This window comes from Myripristis murdjan, chromosome 15 (assembly GCF_902150065.1).
Source record: "Myripristis murdjan chromosome 15, fMyrMur1.1, whole genome shotgun sequence".
Lineage (NCBI taxonomy): Eukaryota > Metazoa > Chordata > Actinopteri > Holocentriformes > Holocentridae > Myripristis > Myripristis murdjan.
In genome coordinates this window covers 6,057,623-6,076,562 of record NC_043994.1, presented here as the reverse complement: position 1 = coordinate 6,076,562, position 18,940 = coordinate 6,057,623, and the positions used below count along the sequence as shown (strand labels likewise).

At 39.1% G+C, this 18,940-nt stretch overlaps 2 protein-coding genes across 2 annotated transcripts in view; both read right to left on the bottom strand.

Annotated features, from left to right (window-relative positions):
- Positions 1-13,995, bottom strand: part of kcnh1a (potassium voltage-gated channel, subfamily H (eag-related), member 1a) — a 42,243-nt gene extending 28,248 nt beyond the window's left edge. Inside the window, exons 1-4 of the mRNA XM_030070542.1 lie at positions 13,923-13,995; positions 7,073-7,196; positions 2,072-2,178; positions 1,534-1,662 (exon numbers count right to left, since the gene is read on the bottom strand). Of these exons, the coding sequence (XP_029926402.1) occupies positions 1,534-1,662; positions 2,072-2,178; positions 7,073-7,196; positions 13,923-13,995 (433 nt within the window). The remainder of the gene's footprint in view (positions 1-1,533; positions 1,663-2,071; positions 2,179-7,072; positions 7,197-13,922) is intronic.
- Positions 13,996-15,387: 1,392 nt separating this feature from the next.
- On the bottom strand, positions 15,388-17,638 carry mrpl57 (mitochondrial ribosomal protein L57). Its single transcript, XM_030069864.1, has 2 exons — positions 17,487-17,638; positions 15,388-15,958 (listed from the first exon to the last, which is right to left on the bottom strand). Exon 2 carries the CDS (start codon positions 15,941-15,943, stop codon positions 15,632-15,634), a length of 312 nt encoding a protein of 103 aa, XP_029925724.1. The 5' UTR covers positions 15,944-15,958; positions 17,487-17,638; the 3' UTR covers positions 15,388-15,631.
- Between the last annotated feature and the right edge of the window lie 1,302 nt (positions 17,639-18,940).

Here is an 18,940-nt window from a genome sequence, read left to right as displayed (position 1 = left end):
CAAACACATAATTTCAACCTATGTCATGATGATTTTAGACACAAAGATATTTGCTGGTACATTTGGCAAGACTATTCTGTCTAGCTTATGGACACAGGCCAAGGTTCTAAAAATGTACAATCTGTTTTGCTATACATTTGTTCAGTGTTTTGCCACAACTGCAAAATAGATTATAACAAGGCAACACCTCACTATAAATTAGGCACTGCTTTGTACTATTTCTAGTTATGCCTGGATTACCAACTGGGGATGCAGTGCAAGAGGGGCTGCAAAAGCCTGAGGTTTATGTGTGATAAATCTACATTATTTCCCTTGAGTATGTGTTGATGTGGGTAAAGTTAAAACTGAAAATGACCCCGACAGGGCTGGACAATATATCCATATTATATTGTTATTGTGATTTGAGACAAGATATCATCTGAAATTTTGAATATTGTCATATTGTGATATGGCAGTAAGTGTTGTCTTTTCCTGGTTATAAAGGCTGCATTACAGTAAAGGGATATATGAACAAAAATCTGGTTGTGTAAATATTTTGTGAAAGCACTAATAGTCATCCCCACAAGATCATCATAATATCAATACTGAGGTATTCTAATAAAATATCATGGCATTTGATTTTGTCCATATCGTCCGGTCCTACTATGTTCATTATACTGATGTGGTTGTATGAATCAACAGGTTAAATCAAGCATTTATGAGGTGCTTTGGATAATATTTCAGAATATTGAGGTACATATTGTGTATCGTGATACAGCCTACAAATATTGTGATATTATTTATAGGCCATATCACCCAGCCATAAGTCCAACTCCACGGACCCAGACTCAGCCTACGCTGAAGGCCCTTGGCACAGGAACTGACTGAGTGCTTGATGGGGCAGATGCACCACACACATGGTCAAATGATAATTGCTGAAAGTTTGGTTTGAACTGGCATTTTAGGTAAATCAAATGCCCATGGCCAAACAGAAGATGCCTCTACTCTTTCCGCATATTCCTGTTTCGGACTTTCATTTGGTATTTATTAAGCATGTATATTTACTTTATTTGATATTCATTATTCTAATCTCACTTAATGTGCTAGTATGGACTCTGTATTCCTGTTGCTATTTTTGGCCGAAATAAACTTCATTCATTCATTCATTCATTCATTCTCATTTCATAACTGTTCCATGAAGTGTTTTAGTATCAGTTTATGCTGCAAATTATAAGCGTGATCAGCAAAACAATTAAAGATATTGCTGAACACAGATCACCAACACAGGAACAATAAAATAGACTTCATTCTAGCTCAGTGTGCGAATTTTATTGTACATATTAATTTCAAACTGAAAGAGGATGTCAAGCTAAATATCATAAAATACAATAGCTTTCCTTAGCTTTCCATTTTACATACAATGTAAAATGCGTTTTCCTCCCATTCAGACCACCGTGGGATTTTTATTGTGTTTAGCTGGAAGCCACAGTATCTTTCTGAGAGAAGATGTGATCTTAAATAAATGCTACTGCAGTTTCAATTGCTGACTCTAACCTTTGGAAGAATCATCTTCGATGGGCTGTTTAAAGGCCGTGATGTCACTGAACGTGCAGAGAAACAGGACCACTTTCTCTTGTTCGTTGCGAATGGGAGCAATTTTGACAAAGAACCAAACAGGCGTCCCTGGAAAAAAAAAGAAAGAAAAGAAAAAGATGAAGAAAAACATACTGAGGAACAGCGTTGAATGAGATGGTACTGAATAAATAGAGCAGTAATTAATTTTGTATTGTGGAAGTGAAATGTGGAAGAGCACTGGACTTTCAGAACTGTCCATGTTGTCCTGTAATACCTGCAAGTAAAGGACGGTTACACCTGCAAGCCGAGACAAACACTGCACCACATTTTTATTCTAGGAAAGATTTTTCTGGTCTGGCTCTCAACCAATTAACACATTTCTACAGAAGCAGAAATGCTCAGAGCTGGCTTTGAACTCTGCTGTACATTACAAAGGCTGTGAATATATTTGCATGACAAGCAATTGGAAACTCACATTTTTTATTATTTTTCTTCACATATGGCAAACGCTACTTACTGTTCTTCTTGTACATTAGTATTTCAAATGAATTCATCTCGTAGTTCTCAAACGTTAGTCGCACTTTTTCAGTCGTGTCCTTGTCTGTGAGCTCCCCATACATAAAGCTGGAAAACACAAAGGGAAACAACATTTTGAATTTTTAATAGACATTGGCATAATGGAAAAACACTAACGTTCTTGCACTACAGCAACACAGCTGAGCAAAGCAATATGTCAGTGTGTTGGGGACATTCTTCTGCCATGTTTTCCCTGGGTGAAGAAATAGTATTTTGTTTTGGTTTCAGTATTTTTTAAGAAATTATTTTATGTCGCCATCTTAAACTTCCAGATTATGCCTCATACTTCCCTCTTTGCATCCTACACTCCTCAGACACAATGGCAGTGACTTGAAATAACATGCTAATTTCCTCCACTACAAAATGTTAAGACATTTATAACAATTACCAGTTATATTGTCTAGTAATGTGTCACATAGAGATTTTTTCCTCCATGTTCAAAGGCATGCTGTATAATTAGGGTGCAGGGAATAACAAAGAGCAGGAGTGGATTGGTGCACATTGAAATGCATCATGAAGGCATAAAAAGATTAATGTGTCTCAGTGTCTAATAAGCTACACACAAAGTACATTGCAAAAACAAATGAAACCTGAAGAGGGGTCAAGCAACCATGAGCACATTCAGCCAAGCTGAGACATTTATCTCACTTTGCTTGTTACTGCCACCCTCAGTAGCAGCCTGCTCGAGCATGATCTAAATATAGCTCTGGAGTTAGTGATGAAATACAAAAGGAAAGCTAAATTTAATGAGACCGCATTCTGACGCTGCAGAGTCTTCAGAGCATTGCTTGATGTAATATCACTGATGAGTGTCCTCAGAGCCAGGAGGACTGACGCTTCCTCACTGACTTTCTTCAAAGACATTTTTTTATTTTTATTTATTTTTCCTTTTTTCAGCTGACTTACCATGTTAAAATGCTGAAAAAATACAGTCCCACAGGTTTGTCATTATGTATGAACACATGCTTGGAGAGAAACAGAGCAACACACAAAAACACACAAATCTTTCTGGTTGAATACCACAATGCATTCACGGTTTATTACTCTCCAAGAATTTCTTTCAGTAAGATGGTGACGTCCATCTTCCATCAAAATATCACAGATGTTAGAACAAAATGTCGACATATTAGTACAGACTAAAACACTCCCCATATGATGCTCCATATGTTTTCTGTTTGGACCACCACACCCGTTAAGATATGTGTTATGGCTACAGTATGTTTCAAATTATGTGTAAGCAATGTGAAAAAAAGCATTCAAAATGAAAAGATAAAAAGACTGTATTGTTTAATGATGAGGAAATAGGACCCACAATACATAATAGCAGTGTTGGAGAATTTGGCCAATGGTTTCAGGTTTTTGAAAGAATCACAGCTGTACCAAATTTCTGGGGTATGATTATGTTGGTTTGGTTTTGTATTGGTTCAAATCCACTGGAATCAGTGAATGTATTAAAAACCTGCGGCAGATGAAATATTCCATCAGAAGATTTTTAGAGCAGTTTTTTGCCATTTCCTCCCGCTTACAAGCACAAGACTCCAATGCATCCACTGCAAGCCTAAAAATAAGTCTCAACTAAATTGTCACATTCTCCATTCTGTATTTGAATTGGCAGGGTTTCTAAGGCATATGTTTAGGGACCTGAAGGGCTAAATCAGTAATAGCCGCAATGCTGGCTGTGGCAGACGACATCTTTCACAACAGAGGAAATCTCCCACGGTTTTAAAATCTGGCAATACCAAGTGTTTCCATGTGATCCCTGTGATTTAGTGACTTTATGGTTATTACAGGCATAATGAACAAGGCAGAAGTCCAAAACTGATGTACTTAAATAGCAACGCTACACTTTTTAAAGAACTGCTTCATTTTATTCCTATCAGAACACAAACAGGGACACTGTGGGTGCACATGATCACTCTTTCCTTGAATGACTATGGAGCAGCTCCAGCCATTTCAGCTTGATGGCATTACAGATTTATGTCCCTACCCAAAGCTCTTCATTGTATTGAGGTTCATCATGACGATCAGTATATCAAGAGCATCGTGGCTCTTTGTGGCTCTAACAGCTGTCACTCTCAGCATCCCTTCATGAAACTGATAGTTCACATGTCTGATAATGATTAAGGAGACACAGCATGCAACAGTGGCACAACTACACACCAAGAAGACACTCAGTAGAGCACCGATGCCTGCCAAGTGCACAGCTGGAAGTTATGGCCCTATTTGTGCTAAGCCACGCCCCCTTTTATGCAATGGTGTGGTGATGTTACACAAATGAATTTTCAAACTACAGCCCTGGGTTTTTGTCATTTCTCTGATTTGTGCCTATCTGTCTCTCTCTTCCGTTCTCCTGCCTGTGATCTGGAAATGGATCTCAGCATGCACTCTTTAAAGATGTCTAATTCCCAAAATGCACCTGAAGGAGAGAGGCGCAGGAGAGAGGAGGCTCCCTGGAGGAGCTCTGAGCAAGAATACACAGGTGTATCCTTGCGGAAGTCTTTCCATTTACTACTTTTTTTTCTGACTGAATGACGTAGGGGTGACATTTGACAGTTTTTTATTTATTTATTTTTTTTATTTTATTATTATTATTTTTTTTTTTTTTTGCAAAGATCAAGGTGTTATGTTTTTTTAGACGTTTTAACAAGGCTAGATATTAAAGCCACAGGCTACCTGACCAGAACCAGACTAACTAGAACTAAGCAGCTGTTTAATGAATAAAAACACAGGCTGGCAACTTGACACTTGTTTCACCAGCCTCTGGGTTTAGTTTCTTTCTTTGATTTTTTTTTTGGGGTTTACCTAATTGTTTACCTTGTGTTTTTTGTGCTTGTTTTTCTTTTAGTCTTGTCTTTTTAGTTATTACTCTTTTAATCTTGTATATTTGTATTGTAAACCCTTCTGCCAGGTTTGCAAAGCACTTTGGGTCAACTCCTGTTGTTTTTAAATGTGCTATATAAATAAAATGACTTGGCTTGTCTATCATTTCTGACACAAATCACCCATGACTGTGGGAAAGCCACCACCTTCAACATTCAAATTCAACAGGTTCAAGTTAATTTATCCATCAGCTCAGAGCCTGAATAGATGTGATCGGGTTGGGCATGACAGGGTTTGGGTTGAAAATTACAGATTTTACAGTTCAGACATTTACATTTTACCACATAGTAGTTTTTAAGAATTTGTTTCCACTTTTGCTGTGTGTTTTGAGCACAAAATGAAAGCAGGCAAACAGCTCCTGTTTCATTCAGTTAATTTTACTCATCAGATTATATGTCTCTATGGTGAGACAGACTACTTCTTAAATGCAGTTTAGCAGGTCAGGGGTGTGATGACATTCAGACAGATCTACATAATCATCATCATAATATTAAACACAGCACTTTTAAAACCCTGTTGTGCTTCACAACATAGTGGAATGGAAATAAAATAAAAGAAGTGCAGTTGGGATAGTGGATGATTTATTGTATTTCTTTAAGAGCATTTCAAACATAATTTGGTAGAAGAAATGACTAAAAACCTACAGATGTGAAATACGTCATAAATAATTGTTGATGCATTAAAATGAGGCTTGCATGAACATGGATGTCTCATTTTTTAAATGCCTGTTGCCTCGACTCCTCTCTCTTCGCATCTCTTCCTCGCCGAGAAAAGGGGCCTGTCTGTGCTAAGCCCTGCCGACAGAACATGACTGGCTTGAAAAGTCACTTCTTTGGTGACCCATGACCAACCTTCCCACCAAGTTTTGTGCTAACCTAACCCAACCCAACCTGTCCCAACCCAACTTTTGCTCTGTAAAATTCTGTCTGAATCCAACCCAAACCTGAAAGACAACAGCACTGTCTTAGCATGAGCCCAACTGGAGTGTGCATTAATGAATTTATCAACTGGGTAATAAAATCTCACAATAAACACTTCCCCCCCTAATAATCCTGTCTCATTCCCAGAGTGACAGACCCAAGTCAAGAGAACCAAGTGCTATCATAAAATAAATAATTCTACATCCATCATAGTCTATTATAGACTGTTATGTAACTTATCAAATGTGGCAAACAACTGCTGACACCCTGAAGGATTACAAACCAGAGGAAATGATTTCCAACTGGAGCAAACTGTGCTGCTCTATGTTTCTGCCCATTCTTAAAAAAAAAAATCATTTTAAAGAATTAGAAAACATTCATTTTTAAAATTTGACATGTCACTCAGCCTGTGCCCTAACCAAACTGGGCAGTTAAGTCAGAAATTACGTCCAAACCTCGCTGAACCCATGGGATCCTGACGATTTCAGGCAAGCTCTAGCAATCAAATACCCCGGTCAGAGGGTTTCACCTCTTTGGCAGAGGGAATAAACACATTTTACTCTGAGATAACACATTGTTAAGCCACTGTCTAGTGCCTATTACAGTGCTCAGCTATCTAGCAATCCAAAAATCCAGGCAAACCAGCACAGTGACAGCACCATCATAGGGCTATTCTATTAGGGACCAAAACAGAAAAAGTCAGCACTGTGGTCTGTTTCACCGGTGTTTTACTTCAGGCACTTATGACACAAGCTTGAAACCTCTGGAGAAGCATGTCCTGTCTCAGACTGGAGCATTGGGCTTGCAAGACTTTGATTATCTTGGCTTGGATGGCAAAGGTGAAGCTCATCCAAATTAATGAGGTAGCCTCAAACAGGAAGCACCCCAAAGAGGCCATGAGACAGTTCGAAAACTCAAATCAAGTGCACAAACTTGTCCTGTGTTCAGTCTGCTTAGCTTTAGAGTGCATTTTATTATATTTGAATCTGTGAATATTCATTAAACAAACATCTTACCTCCTTTACTTTTGAAGAGTTTTTCTGTATTTTAGTTACACTGGCAAGCTTGGCTTACATGTTTTATTCTAACACATTTTTTTCTATTACATTTGTTCAAATGCACACAAATATCCTCTCGCCTACCTGCAGGTGCTGCTTTTCTGCATGACCTCTGCTCTGTGGTAGCCCGACAATTTGCAGAACCCATCGTTGCTGTAGACAATGGGCCAATCCACTATTTGAGCATTTCCAAGGACAAAGTTGGTATCTGTTTAAAACCAAAGGGGAGAGAAAAAGCCAAATACTTGAGGGGTTATAGTGCACCATATCAACAACAACAATTTAAAATGACACTGAGCAACATAGTTTTGGTGTTTTTGAATCTTGAGCCAGAAGCAAGGATTTTGAGGGAATGCAATTGAAAATTTATGCAGTGACGCACCAGTTGTTCAAGGGATGACAAGGTTTACAATGCAAATGTGAGAGCAAAAGTATCATTTGACAAGTTTTGAATGGTTGTAAACTGAGTAAGCACCATAAACTGCTTTAAATTATGTTGTTAAATTACATTCTGAGTCTTTCATGGAATCAAACTAGAGCTAAGTGCATTTTAAATCTTTTACTGGCAGTCTGCCTGTCTTGCTTTTTAACCATAAAATTGTAGGCATTCTCATTTCTGAAGTTTCTGCCCTTGAACATTCAGTTTGTTTGTATTTGTAGTGCAAGTATTGATATGATGCAGTTGTTTTTAGAATTGGAAAACAATATCTCATCTAATATTAAAAGCCTTCAGTGTGTACAACTGTTGTTTTTTCCTAGAAAAGTGCACGTGCAGCTCCTTTATGGATTCTCAACATGAATCTTGTTATGCAGTAAGGAGATTAATAAATCTGGGGGCCCATGGTTGACTTTAGGATTAGATGGATACATTGGTTTGCCAAAATATTGGGTCACTATTGACCTTTTATTCAATATCAGATACCAGCGAGGGAGTGTTATCCAGTGCCAATATCACCAGACGTTCCCCCCTGACCACTGTCTACAACACCTGCAACAGAAATTTATTTTGTTTCATTTGTTAATTTTTTCATGTGATGGGTGCCAGACTTATGAGCTTATGAGAATTTATGAGCTGCTAACCCACTGAAAAGCATAGTCTGGAGAGTCTGACTGTCCATGATGGTATAAATGCTATCTCTGAGGCTTTTCCATCCTGGCAAGAATCAAATTCTGAGGGAAACACTGCCATCTTTAAAGTTTTTGTCAAATTTAAAGACACTGCATGTGGGCACAGAATATATTCAATCAGAACTAATAAGTCTAAATCAATCGGTATTGGCCTTCAAAAGCCAGAATCAGTCAAGCTCTAACTGACATGTTTAAATGTTGTGGAATACAGTCGATGCATTGATTCTCACGCATCATCGTTTGCATATTCAAAAGGCTGCAAAACTGTCACGATGTTACTAAACCTTGATAATGCTTGAATTGCATTTATATTTTAAAGATTTTTTAAACCTCCTTGACTTCTCTTGACCTCGACTGCTCCTCCACATTAACTGAACTTAAATGCTAATTCCTGTAGTTTTCATTTTAACAGCTGTTTCTCTGAATTAAGAATGACAGATACCACAGGCAAATGATTGTGCTCTGTGGTATTTGCTATACATAATCAGGCCAATCTAGCCAGATTAAACTAAATGGGTAGCTATATTTTCAGTTTATGGCCAAATGATCTTAAATCAGACATGTCACTTTGTGTGAATACAAACCATCCCTTTTTACTTTTTGATTTGTTAAAAATAAACACATACTGTGATGAGTGAATTATTTGTATAAATCTCAGTGACAGTTATACAAACTAGAAATGATTATTTGTTCACACATCTGCATGATGGGATTTAGCATTTCACCCAGTAAACATCACATGCTCAATCACATGGGACAAAATGTGGTTGGTTTGCCAATTATAAAGACAACAGAGCTGCTCAGTAAAAAACTGCCAACTTGACAATTTCACTTTCTACCTCAGCCAATTACATAGAAACACAGGTGAGAAAATAAGATGCCAAGAAACTGGTAAAGTATACAGATTGTAGGCTTAGAAGCCATTTTGTTGTGAGAAATTTTGATTACATAATGTAATACAAACTTAATGTATCCATATAAATAGGCTCAAGGGAAAAGAGGTCTTTTAAAATATTAAGCAATATGTCACTGTCCAAATATTTATGGAGCCTACTGTCATCCTGGTGGGGTGCGGGTGTAATTATCATCAGGTTAGCTGATGATAATAACAGGGGGGAAAAATCTCGCTTTAGAGCCTCAAAGGACAATTTTCACAGCAAGACTTAAAGCAATCCATCCAGCTAAGCATAAAGGCAAAACAATGTGAAGACTCGGGGTGAGAGAGCAGGAAAAAGGAATTCAGGACACGACACCACAAGAGACATAATGACATTTTCACACCACATATGGACACACAACACAGTGATACATGGCGACCAACATTTCTATGGCCACACCACAACAACAAGGCACATTGAAATGACAACTACAAAGCACATGAGACACGACATGAATGCACGAGACGTTCCATGCCAATGTGTTATTTTACAATGATCAGATGCCTGTTAATACTGAGGGTAAACAAGTATTCGTTATTAGCCCTATGGTTGTTAACAGCTTTGGGATTAATTCACTGCATTCTACTAATCTAAACAAAGCCTAATCAGTAAGTGCTTTGTAAATTAACAGCATTTGGTATAGAACATTTGGTGATACAGTACAAGAAGAGGGATATCAGAGAGAAAGAAAACATACGGAGCACTAGGAACTATACTTTATAGTACCTGTCTGTCTATGTGACAGTGTCCAAACTGAAATTTTTAAAAAGAAAAAAGGGGTTAACATAACAGTGAGAAACATCGTTGAATGACAAAAAAAACAAACAAAAAAAACAAACAAAAAAAAACAGTGGAAAGTGTCAGCCAGTAAAGTGACACAGCTATTTCCAAAGTTGCTGTGATCCCAGCAGTCATCACAGTGTTGCTCTGTGGAAATAAATGCAAGCTAAACACACCCTGCAAAGACCTCAGAGCATGACTCAGACCACACTGGCTCTTTTCTGTTACTGTCTTTGTGACGATCTTGACAGCGCTAACAGTCAATTTGTAGACATCTGCAGCTGAGATAGTGTTTTCATTGTATTTCACGCTTTTGCTCATGATCTTTTTCTGCCATTATGAAAATCTGTATGGCAATTTATTAACGTCATGGACTTCAGATTGATTACCCTTGAAGCTAAAGCTGCCACACAATCACTGGCTCAAGTCTCTAGAGTGACAGGGGTTGCTTGTATATCCGGCTGCCTTTCACTAGAGAAACAGGAGAAGCTGTAGACTGGGCCTCTGTGAATGAAAGGAGTAAATCACTTCACTACTGTAATGTGCCTTGAAATCTGCACTTTGCAAAGCTGAGGGCTAACTGAAGTAAGGACCATTTAGATTCAAATGACAAAATAAACAAGTCAGCCCAACAATGAGAAACACATATACTCAGGGGCCGTGCACACAGACATGTCAGATTTTCAGCATGTTGTTTTTTTAATTATTTCCCAGTGTAAATATGCCTATTTTCACCCTGTTTCACACCTCATGTTTTGCATTTTTCAGACAGAAAGCAGCCGGTAGCTGGCTGTTTTTGAACGCCGTCCAAAGCTGAACACTACTCAGCTTTCGTGCAGATGCAGTGCACATCACTGTTAGTGTTAGAACAAGTCACCCAATCACAGGAGAGAAGGGATGGGTCAAAAATTGATGAAGAATCAATGTTGGAGCGGTGTCTGATCATCCATAGCTTCATGATTTAAGATCAAAAAACTACTATAATCCAGTAGCAAACAAGACACTGAAGGGAAATATGATTCAGTTCCAGCAACAAGCTAGACAGCTATGTTGATTATAGGAACTCCCTTAAAACTTGGTATATCACCCATATGGGCGTGGCACTGTACACATGAGTGCGCTCCGAGACCCTCTTAGTCCCTGCTCTGTGTGCACATTCCAGAGCAAAAATCCTGACCTATTGTGATTTGACAAAAAAGAGAAATTGTATGGGTTAGTTTTTGGTTAGTTTTATTTCTTAGAGCAGCAAATGGCCTGGGCACCGATTTGAACCCAGGCCGCTGTGGTGAGGACTCAGCCTTGATGAGTGGTACCACTCTACTGGGTGCCACCGGGGTGCCCTGCTAAAGCTTTGAAAGTGAGATAAACCAGACGGAATAATATACAGAAACAATATGAGATCAGTTTATTTGATGCATGTTAAGTATTAATGCATCCAGAATATAAAATTCATGATGACAGTCTGCCTTGTAAGCCCATTTGGGCTGGGTATCTGTTGATGCAAGCTACTACAATGATATCAGACCCCCCATCTGAGTATGGGCGGCCTGTGGAGGATTCTAAATGTATTATATTGTGTTATGAAGGTCAATTTGAGGATTTAGCAACAGTCAGGTAAAAGTCATTTGAAAATCTGCAGAGAAGTTGAGTTGTGGCTGCAGCCTGGAGTACAAGGAGCAAAAATGAGATCATATCTTCATATAATGATCACAAAAAATAAAAAATGATCAGGTGAAATATCAAGTTTCTAGGGACTCCCATTGATTAAAGGCTACCTACGGCTGTTAAGTAGCTGGCCACAATGTCACCTGTTGTCATAGCAACGTCCTTTTCTCCTCGCTTTTAGTTGATGGTGGGTCCCAACTACAAAAGTGTTGTGTCTCGCATTTTTTCATGCAAACACGTCGTCTGTGTGCACTGCCACTCAACCACCACATTTCATGACCATTGCACATTCTTTGTCAGTTGAGTTTTGTATAGTGCACCTTTTGAAGACCTAAAAATATTTATGTACAAACAAAATTAAAATCATTGTTAGTATTATTATTTGTTTTGCCTTGGAAAGTTAAACTAGCTAAATAAATAAACCAGGAGCAAGTGAGACAGCACTGTGCTGGTGGACTGTGTCATCCACATGTAGCATGATGCCGCTCCACTGACAATGAATGAATGAGCGACCAATGTTATTGAAAATGAATAAAGCTTATTTTTTTTATGTATAAGCAAAAATGAAAAAAATATATTATGGCGCCACCCCCTCTCATCCCACCCACACTGCCTCAGGGAAGCAGCTCTGTCTCAGTGGCATCGCAGATTACAGTCTTGGCCCTTTTGTTTCTAGGTTTAGTTGAGAATTACAACTAGCTAATCCACGCTAGACTGTGCAAGGTCATAGGAATACCAAACGCACATGCATGTGTTTTTAAAGTTTTACAGTACACATCTTAGAAAGCCAGATATGCATATCTAGAGAAAACACTGCTCTAAAAAAATGGAAGTCTCCCTTTCTGGACAGGTTGTTCCTTGCTTCATAACACATTTTAACATAGATATTTGGAGGAATGGCAGTCTAAGGGAGCAACACACACAAACACACACTGCTGTGCTTTTGAATCTGGCTCACAGTCTACTATCCAGCATCATACCACTCTCCTGTCTTTCCTTTTGCTTACATTGTGTTTACAACTAATAAATATTCATGTGGATTATCTACAGTGATTGAGATGTCCATATCTGGAACTTGAAATTATGATTTTTACCAGACAGTTTAGTGAATCTTATTTTCCCATCTTTACATCTGGACTACATATTGTACATAAACTGACTTAAATTTGTCTCAGTGGCAGAATAAGACAACGATTTAGTTGACAAATAGGAAGATGAGCTGAGGACACTTCAGAGAAAATCCTCACTCCTGTGTTGAACCTTCCCTACTTCAAACTGTCTTGCTGTTGGTTAAAACTGAAAGGTCTGGTGTGTGTAAGGAACGTATGAATACACACTGACCAGCGAGTTTCAAACACAATCAAACAAGGCTGGATAAGAGCCATAAACTGCCCATTTACAAAACAACCAATCATCAGTTGTACCATAACAGCTCAAAATCTGTGCTGGTGCATTTTAGTGTCCATACAACTGGAGATCAGACGATGCAAAGTTTCAGGGGCTGATGCTCGACAAGCGACGTTGGGCTGGACATGCAGAAGGTTAGATTACATTTACTGGTAATAGTAACTTACAAAATCACAAGACTCTAAATGGGCTACTGCAGGACAATAATTACAGTGTCATTATTGGCATGCCAATTTAGGATTTCACTGTATTCTAGAGGTATTATATGAGGTTATACTGATAATGGGTGCTGTAATTCTTTTTAGTACTAGATGTATTATTAAAGTGTAATTTAATGTCATGGACTCTTGGAAGAATAGCCCCAGAATGGCAAAGAGAGATCCAAACCAAATCAAAATCACAGCCAGGCTGATTCAGGCAGTTCTGTAATGACTCTGCTATATTTAGACGTTCATTTGGCTTTGGGGGTACCTGAGCGGGTTTTAGGCTGCACCCAAGAGCAACCACAGCACACTTTGCTCAGCAGCACCTATAGAAACCCAAAGCACCCCTGTCTGGAAATCACTTCATATTCTTAGAGAGACTCCCAGCATGGCGTGAGTGGTCACCATAGTGAAATTATCAGTGACCTTTTTGTACTTAACTGGCATTTTTATCACTAATTGTTCAGTAGGGACTCTCAGCGACAAACGACTCTGCTGGGGGCTAACACGATGAGAATACTTTGAATTTCTTCTATTGTGCTTTATCGGTTATTTTTTAGAAACAGTGGTTTTCAGACCAAATATTATAACTCGAGCAGGCAAAACAAAGGCGTAGGCTACACTCAAACTTTTCAACGCAGGCTAAAATAAGGTAACTAGGCTATTCTATCGCAGTCAGCTTGCTTCAATTTAAAACCCAATTAGTGGACTGCCATTATTGGATGGGCAGTTTGTAAGTAAAGTTCTTGCGATAGGTTAAGCTATTTCTTTCGTCTCAGAGCTCCACATGCACAAAACAAGCCTGACCCTTACCGTTCGACCGTCTCACAATATTCTCCAAAAAAGTATTTTGAGGGGCCACAAGTCCCCTCCGGCCCCCCGCCATGCTGCCTCTTCACTCAGTCCTCCGCGGGTGAAGCGCACTCCCAAACCTTTGACTGTCACTCCGGGCGCTTGTCTTCATGGTCTCCGTTGTGTGTGTATGTGTGTGTGTGTGTGTGTGTGTGTGTTTTAATGCATTTGGTTTCTTGCAAAGGGGCTGTCTGTCTCAGCAAACACACACATACACACATACACACACTGTGTTGCTGTGCGTTGGCGCCCCTACGCACCTCATCATCCAGGGGAGGAATACGACGCCTGAGGTCCGCACGACAGGGGCTGTGGCTCGTCTCCTGGAGGTGACCGATGGCCGCTCTTGGAGCTCCACCTGCTGGATAAGTGGCTACATTGCATGCATCAAAACTTGTGTACTGAAGGAAAATAATGTTTCAATTATTTTGGGAATAATTATTTCATCACCTATTGTTTTTTTATTTCTATGATATAGGCTGTTTCTCTTTTTCCAAATCCATTATGTGTTCTAAAGCAATGTTGATCCGTTATTTAACTGAGTCTGTTCCCTGGGTTTTTATTACTAGAAATCATCTTTCAGTTATGCTGTAGGTGGTGGCAGGGGTGAGGGAGGTCAGTGATAGAACAGACCGGTGGAAGACTTGGGAATAATACAAAATATTTCTTTTTATTTATTTATTTATTTTTTTACTGATGGCCTTTTATTTTTCCGTGGTTATTTACCTTGGTTAAATGGTATGTACTATTTTTTACTGATGGCATTATTTGCTCTTAATTATTTTCCTTGGTTATTTACACAGGTTACACTGTATGTATGTCACTAGGGTACCTCACATTTTAGATAATAAAGAAAAAATAAATAATTAACTAAAATGCCACCATTTCCATCATAATTTTAATTTGCATTACAGCACAGGTGTCAAACTCGTGCCATGGAGGGCCAAGAGGCTGCAGGTTTCACTGATTAGTCCCGCCTCTCTGTTTGGGGGTAGGGTGATCAGTGAAATAACCTGGTGGAGTTTTTGGTTGGAATGAAAACCTGCAGCCTCTTGGCCCTCCATGGCACGAGTTTGACACCCCTGCATTACAGAAAGAAATATTTATGTGTAGCTCCAACAACCTGAGGCTGCTGGGCCAATCAGTAAGAAGGGGAAATAATTAAAGTCTAGAAGTCTCGAATTTGCGTGGTTACATTTTGCAGATATGCCATATCATACATATTCTCAAAAAATTCCCAAGAATTTTGTAATTTTCCTGTTTTCATCTGGAATATGCCTCGAAATATTACATGATATTTCTACAGTTTCATGACCAGCAGATACTGTGTTTGTGTCAATTTTAAAGCTTACACTGATAAAAATTTGCTAAAACATTCATACTATGGCACCACTCAGGTTCAGTGTCAATGACAAAGCCACAAATAAAAAGTTTACTAATCAATATTTTTAATAATATAGTGACACAGAGTGATGAAAGGAAAATAAAGTTAACAGTGGACTTGGTTTATAAATTATCAGGGTGGGCACCTTTCCAGTTGAGATACAAAGACCAATCACATCAGTGTCCAAAAAAACAAAAAACAAAACAGAGCTTGTCTACGTCCATAGACAAGTTAGTTATATGGCAGAATTCAGTCTGTGTATATAACAAGTTGAGCACTGTTCATATTAATTTGACCAGTTCTTGGTGGTTTTGAGGTGACTCAGGTGATCTGCCATGTACTTGTGTTCGGGAAAGTTGCAGAATTTGCTCTCCTTGATTTGGAGCCAGTTCTGGGCTCTTCGCTCGGCGGCGTGTTTGAACTCCTGGTCCACAGTCATGTATGGCCGACTGATCCAATACTCGTTCTCGGCCTCGCGTTCCAGATGCTTCAGCGTGTTGCGCTTCATCTGCCACGTGATGGGTCGCGGACGGCGGTACTTTCCAATCCACTGCTTCCCCGGGATGCCTTTCCGCAGCAGGGCCAGAGTGAGGAACATGGTAGCAAATTATCTCTGGAATGGCACACCACAACAGAGAGATGAGTAAAACCAACAAGGCCAGTGGTATTGTTCATTCAGTACTGAAACAGTCTCGAAGAGAATTTTATCTGAAAAAGGGGAATATAATATATATTCCCTTATGTAATGGGTTTCAGTGAACATTCATGACTGCCAAAAAAGTGTGTCATACAGATCTAGGCCCTGTATCTGAGTCCAGACCCACAGGAGTTTAACTACAAAGACCAAAACAATCATTATCCCAAAAGGCAGCAATAGGGACAATAACAAATTTAGGGTTAGCCCGACAGTGATCGATCCATTTTGATCAAAAAAATATTTTGTTAAGTAACTGCATTTTCTACATCCAGTTTGTATTAGGCTATTATGCTGTTTTTTGAAGAATGCTTAATATTCACTGTTGCTATAAATTTAAAATAAGTGTGAACCAATAGTCATATTGGTACTTACTGTACCTGCTGTCAGCAAAACAGCACCACTTTGTGCAGTGTAATATGTTTTTTTTTTTTTTTTTTTAATCCAACTGGGTAACTGACCGCAGTTAACTAGGGGTGGTAAAGAAAAAGAAAAAAAACAGATTCACCTAACTTTTATTATTGAATCAATGTGAAGTAAAGAAAATCCCTCCAAAGTTGCATCAATTGGCTTTGACTGAAAAGCTGAGACTCTTGTGGATTCAATGAGCCACATTTGATGCATGTGTGATGATGTTGGCCCCCATAGGAACCTTTTCATTGTAGTGAGACCACTTTTTTAGAACTTGACATCACTGGATAAAATGACCTGTTGTTCCCATTGTGACCTATAGAATAACTAATCCCAGTACATATTGCATTGGCATATAGGCTAGTATCGAGTCGGGAGACAAACATATGGTCTTATCCCAATATGCTGTACAGTTTTATTTATTTGTTTGTTTGTTTGTTTGTTTGTTTGTTTAAATCCTACCAGGTACCTGAATGCAGTTAACTGTACCCACCTGGCCTGCCAGTTGTAAAACAGAGCCTAACTGGATAGACACAGTTAAATCCTTCAGGGGGCTGGGTCCTGGAGACAGGACAAGGCTCTAGGCTGAGACATTCAAGTCTAATAACCATTGTATTAGAACCACTTCTAATACATCTGCAGTTAATTTAAATAATCACTGGACGCACTTAACAAGTTTGGGCGATGGCATAGAAACATAGCCAAAACAAGACCTTAATGTAATTTGTTAAAACATTACCTAGACCTAGGCTTTTTTTTTTTTAGGCTTTGCTCGAGTTTCCCGATCACGATATTAACAAATTGAGGACACAACCCGAAAACTGTGTGTCCTCAATACGCAGTGACAGTCTGGTCAATGTAAAACAGTTCATTCACTCATCTGCTAACCTGACGGGCATTTGGTAACGTAGCCAAGTGCACACAAGCTAATCAGCAGCTAGCTAGGATAACGTTAGCCGTTCTGCTCAAAAGCAACCAAACAGCCGCGTTGTACAAGCTGAACAAAAATAACTTTAGTGACAGAGCTGTCCCTTACCTTGCCCACTAAAAACGATGGGTTTGCTTCACCCTCTGTGAACCAAACAGACAAAAGCTGGGTAAAGAACAATTTAGGACGACCACATTGTCCAGCATAAGTCAACAGGGTCATGCGGCGTTCACTGTACAGGACTTCCTGTATCTTCTACGGCGAACGGGAGGGATCAAAATATGCGCAGTCAAATGAAACACCTATTTGCCATATATTGGGAAAGTCAAAGTGGGAAAAGGTGTCAAAGTGGGAGAACGAAGGGATGCAAGGGAGCTATTACCGGAATACCACTAACAGTTACCATGAAAGAGTTGAAGAAAACCTTGAGGGTGGGAGTTAAAGTCATAGATGCAAAAAGAATGACGAGGGGAACTGAGAAAATTGAAACTACTGTTAGAATTTGAAGCTAAGGTTATACCAAAGGATGTATACTTTGGGCTTATGTGCTAGAGGGTAAGGGAATTTATACCAAAACCGCTAAGATGTTTCAACTGCGAAGGGTTTGGGCATGTGGCTAAGGTGTGTAAAGGAAAGAGAAGATGTGCTAAATGCAGTGGAGATCATGCGTATGGGGAGTGTGGAGATGCCAAAGTGCTGTAACTGTGGAGGGAATCACAGTGTAGCTTATAGGGGATGTGAAGTGATGAGGAAAGACATGGAGGTACAGAAAATCAGAGTAAAGGAAAAAGTATCTTATGCAGCAGCAGTTAAGAAGGCAGGACAAGAAAAACACAATGAATACAGCCAAAATACAGGACAAATGAACATGACCAGAACAGAGGAGGATAAAAGTAAAATGGGTAGAAAAGAAGAGCTTGGTTACCTTTATTGCAGGAGTGATTAATGGAACAGCAGATAAACCGACTAGAACTGGTAGGATTAAAATAATTGTCACAGCAGAGATCAGAGATGAGCTAAATATTCAGGCAAGCCAAGAGACAGCATGTGTAGGGTAATATTATTAATAATTATGTTAATACTCCAGTGGAATGCTAGGAATTTGACTGCAAATGGGCAGGAATTTAAGAAGTTCATTGATAATCAGAGAGAGAAACCAGACATATTATGTATTCAAGGAACATGGTTGAAACCACCTCTAGATTTTGTTCTATATGGGTATGTGTCAGTCAGGAGAGACAGGAAAGAGAGAGGAGGAGGAGGATGTGTGACATTTATTAAACAAGGGATCCCTTATAGAGTTGCTGAGTGTTAATTATGTTAGCTGGTTATGTTAGCTGGTTAAGAACAGACTGGGTGACTGTCTCTATGGGGTGTCGGTCAGGACACGGGAGGCAGGTCAGGTTTTCTTTCCTTTCTTTATTAAACAACCTGGTGCATCCTTGGTAGGTGTGGTCTATAAGCGAATAAAGATATATGTCTTAATAATAACAGAAAATGATAATACAAATAAGATAATAATGACATCTGTAAAAGAATATAAATGTCCTACAGACAGGAAA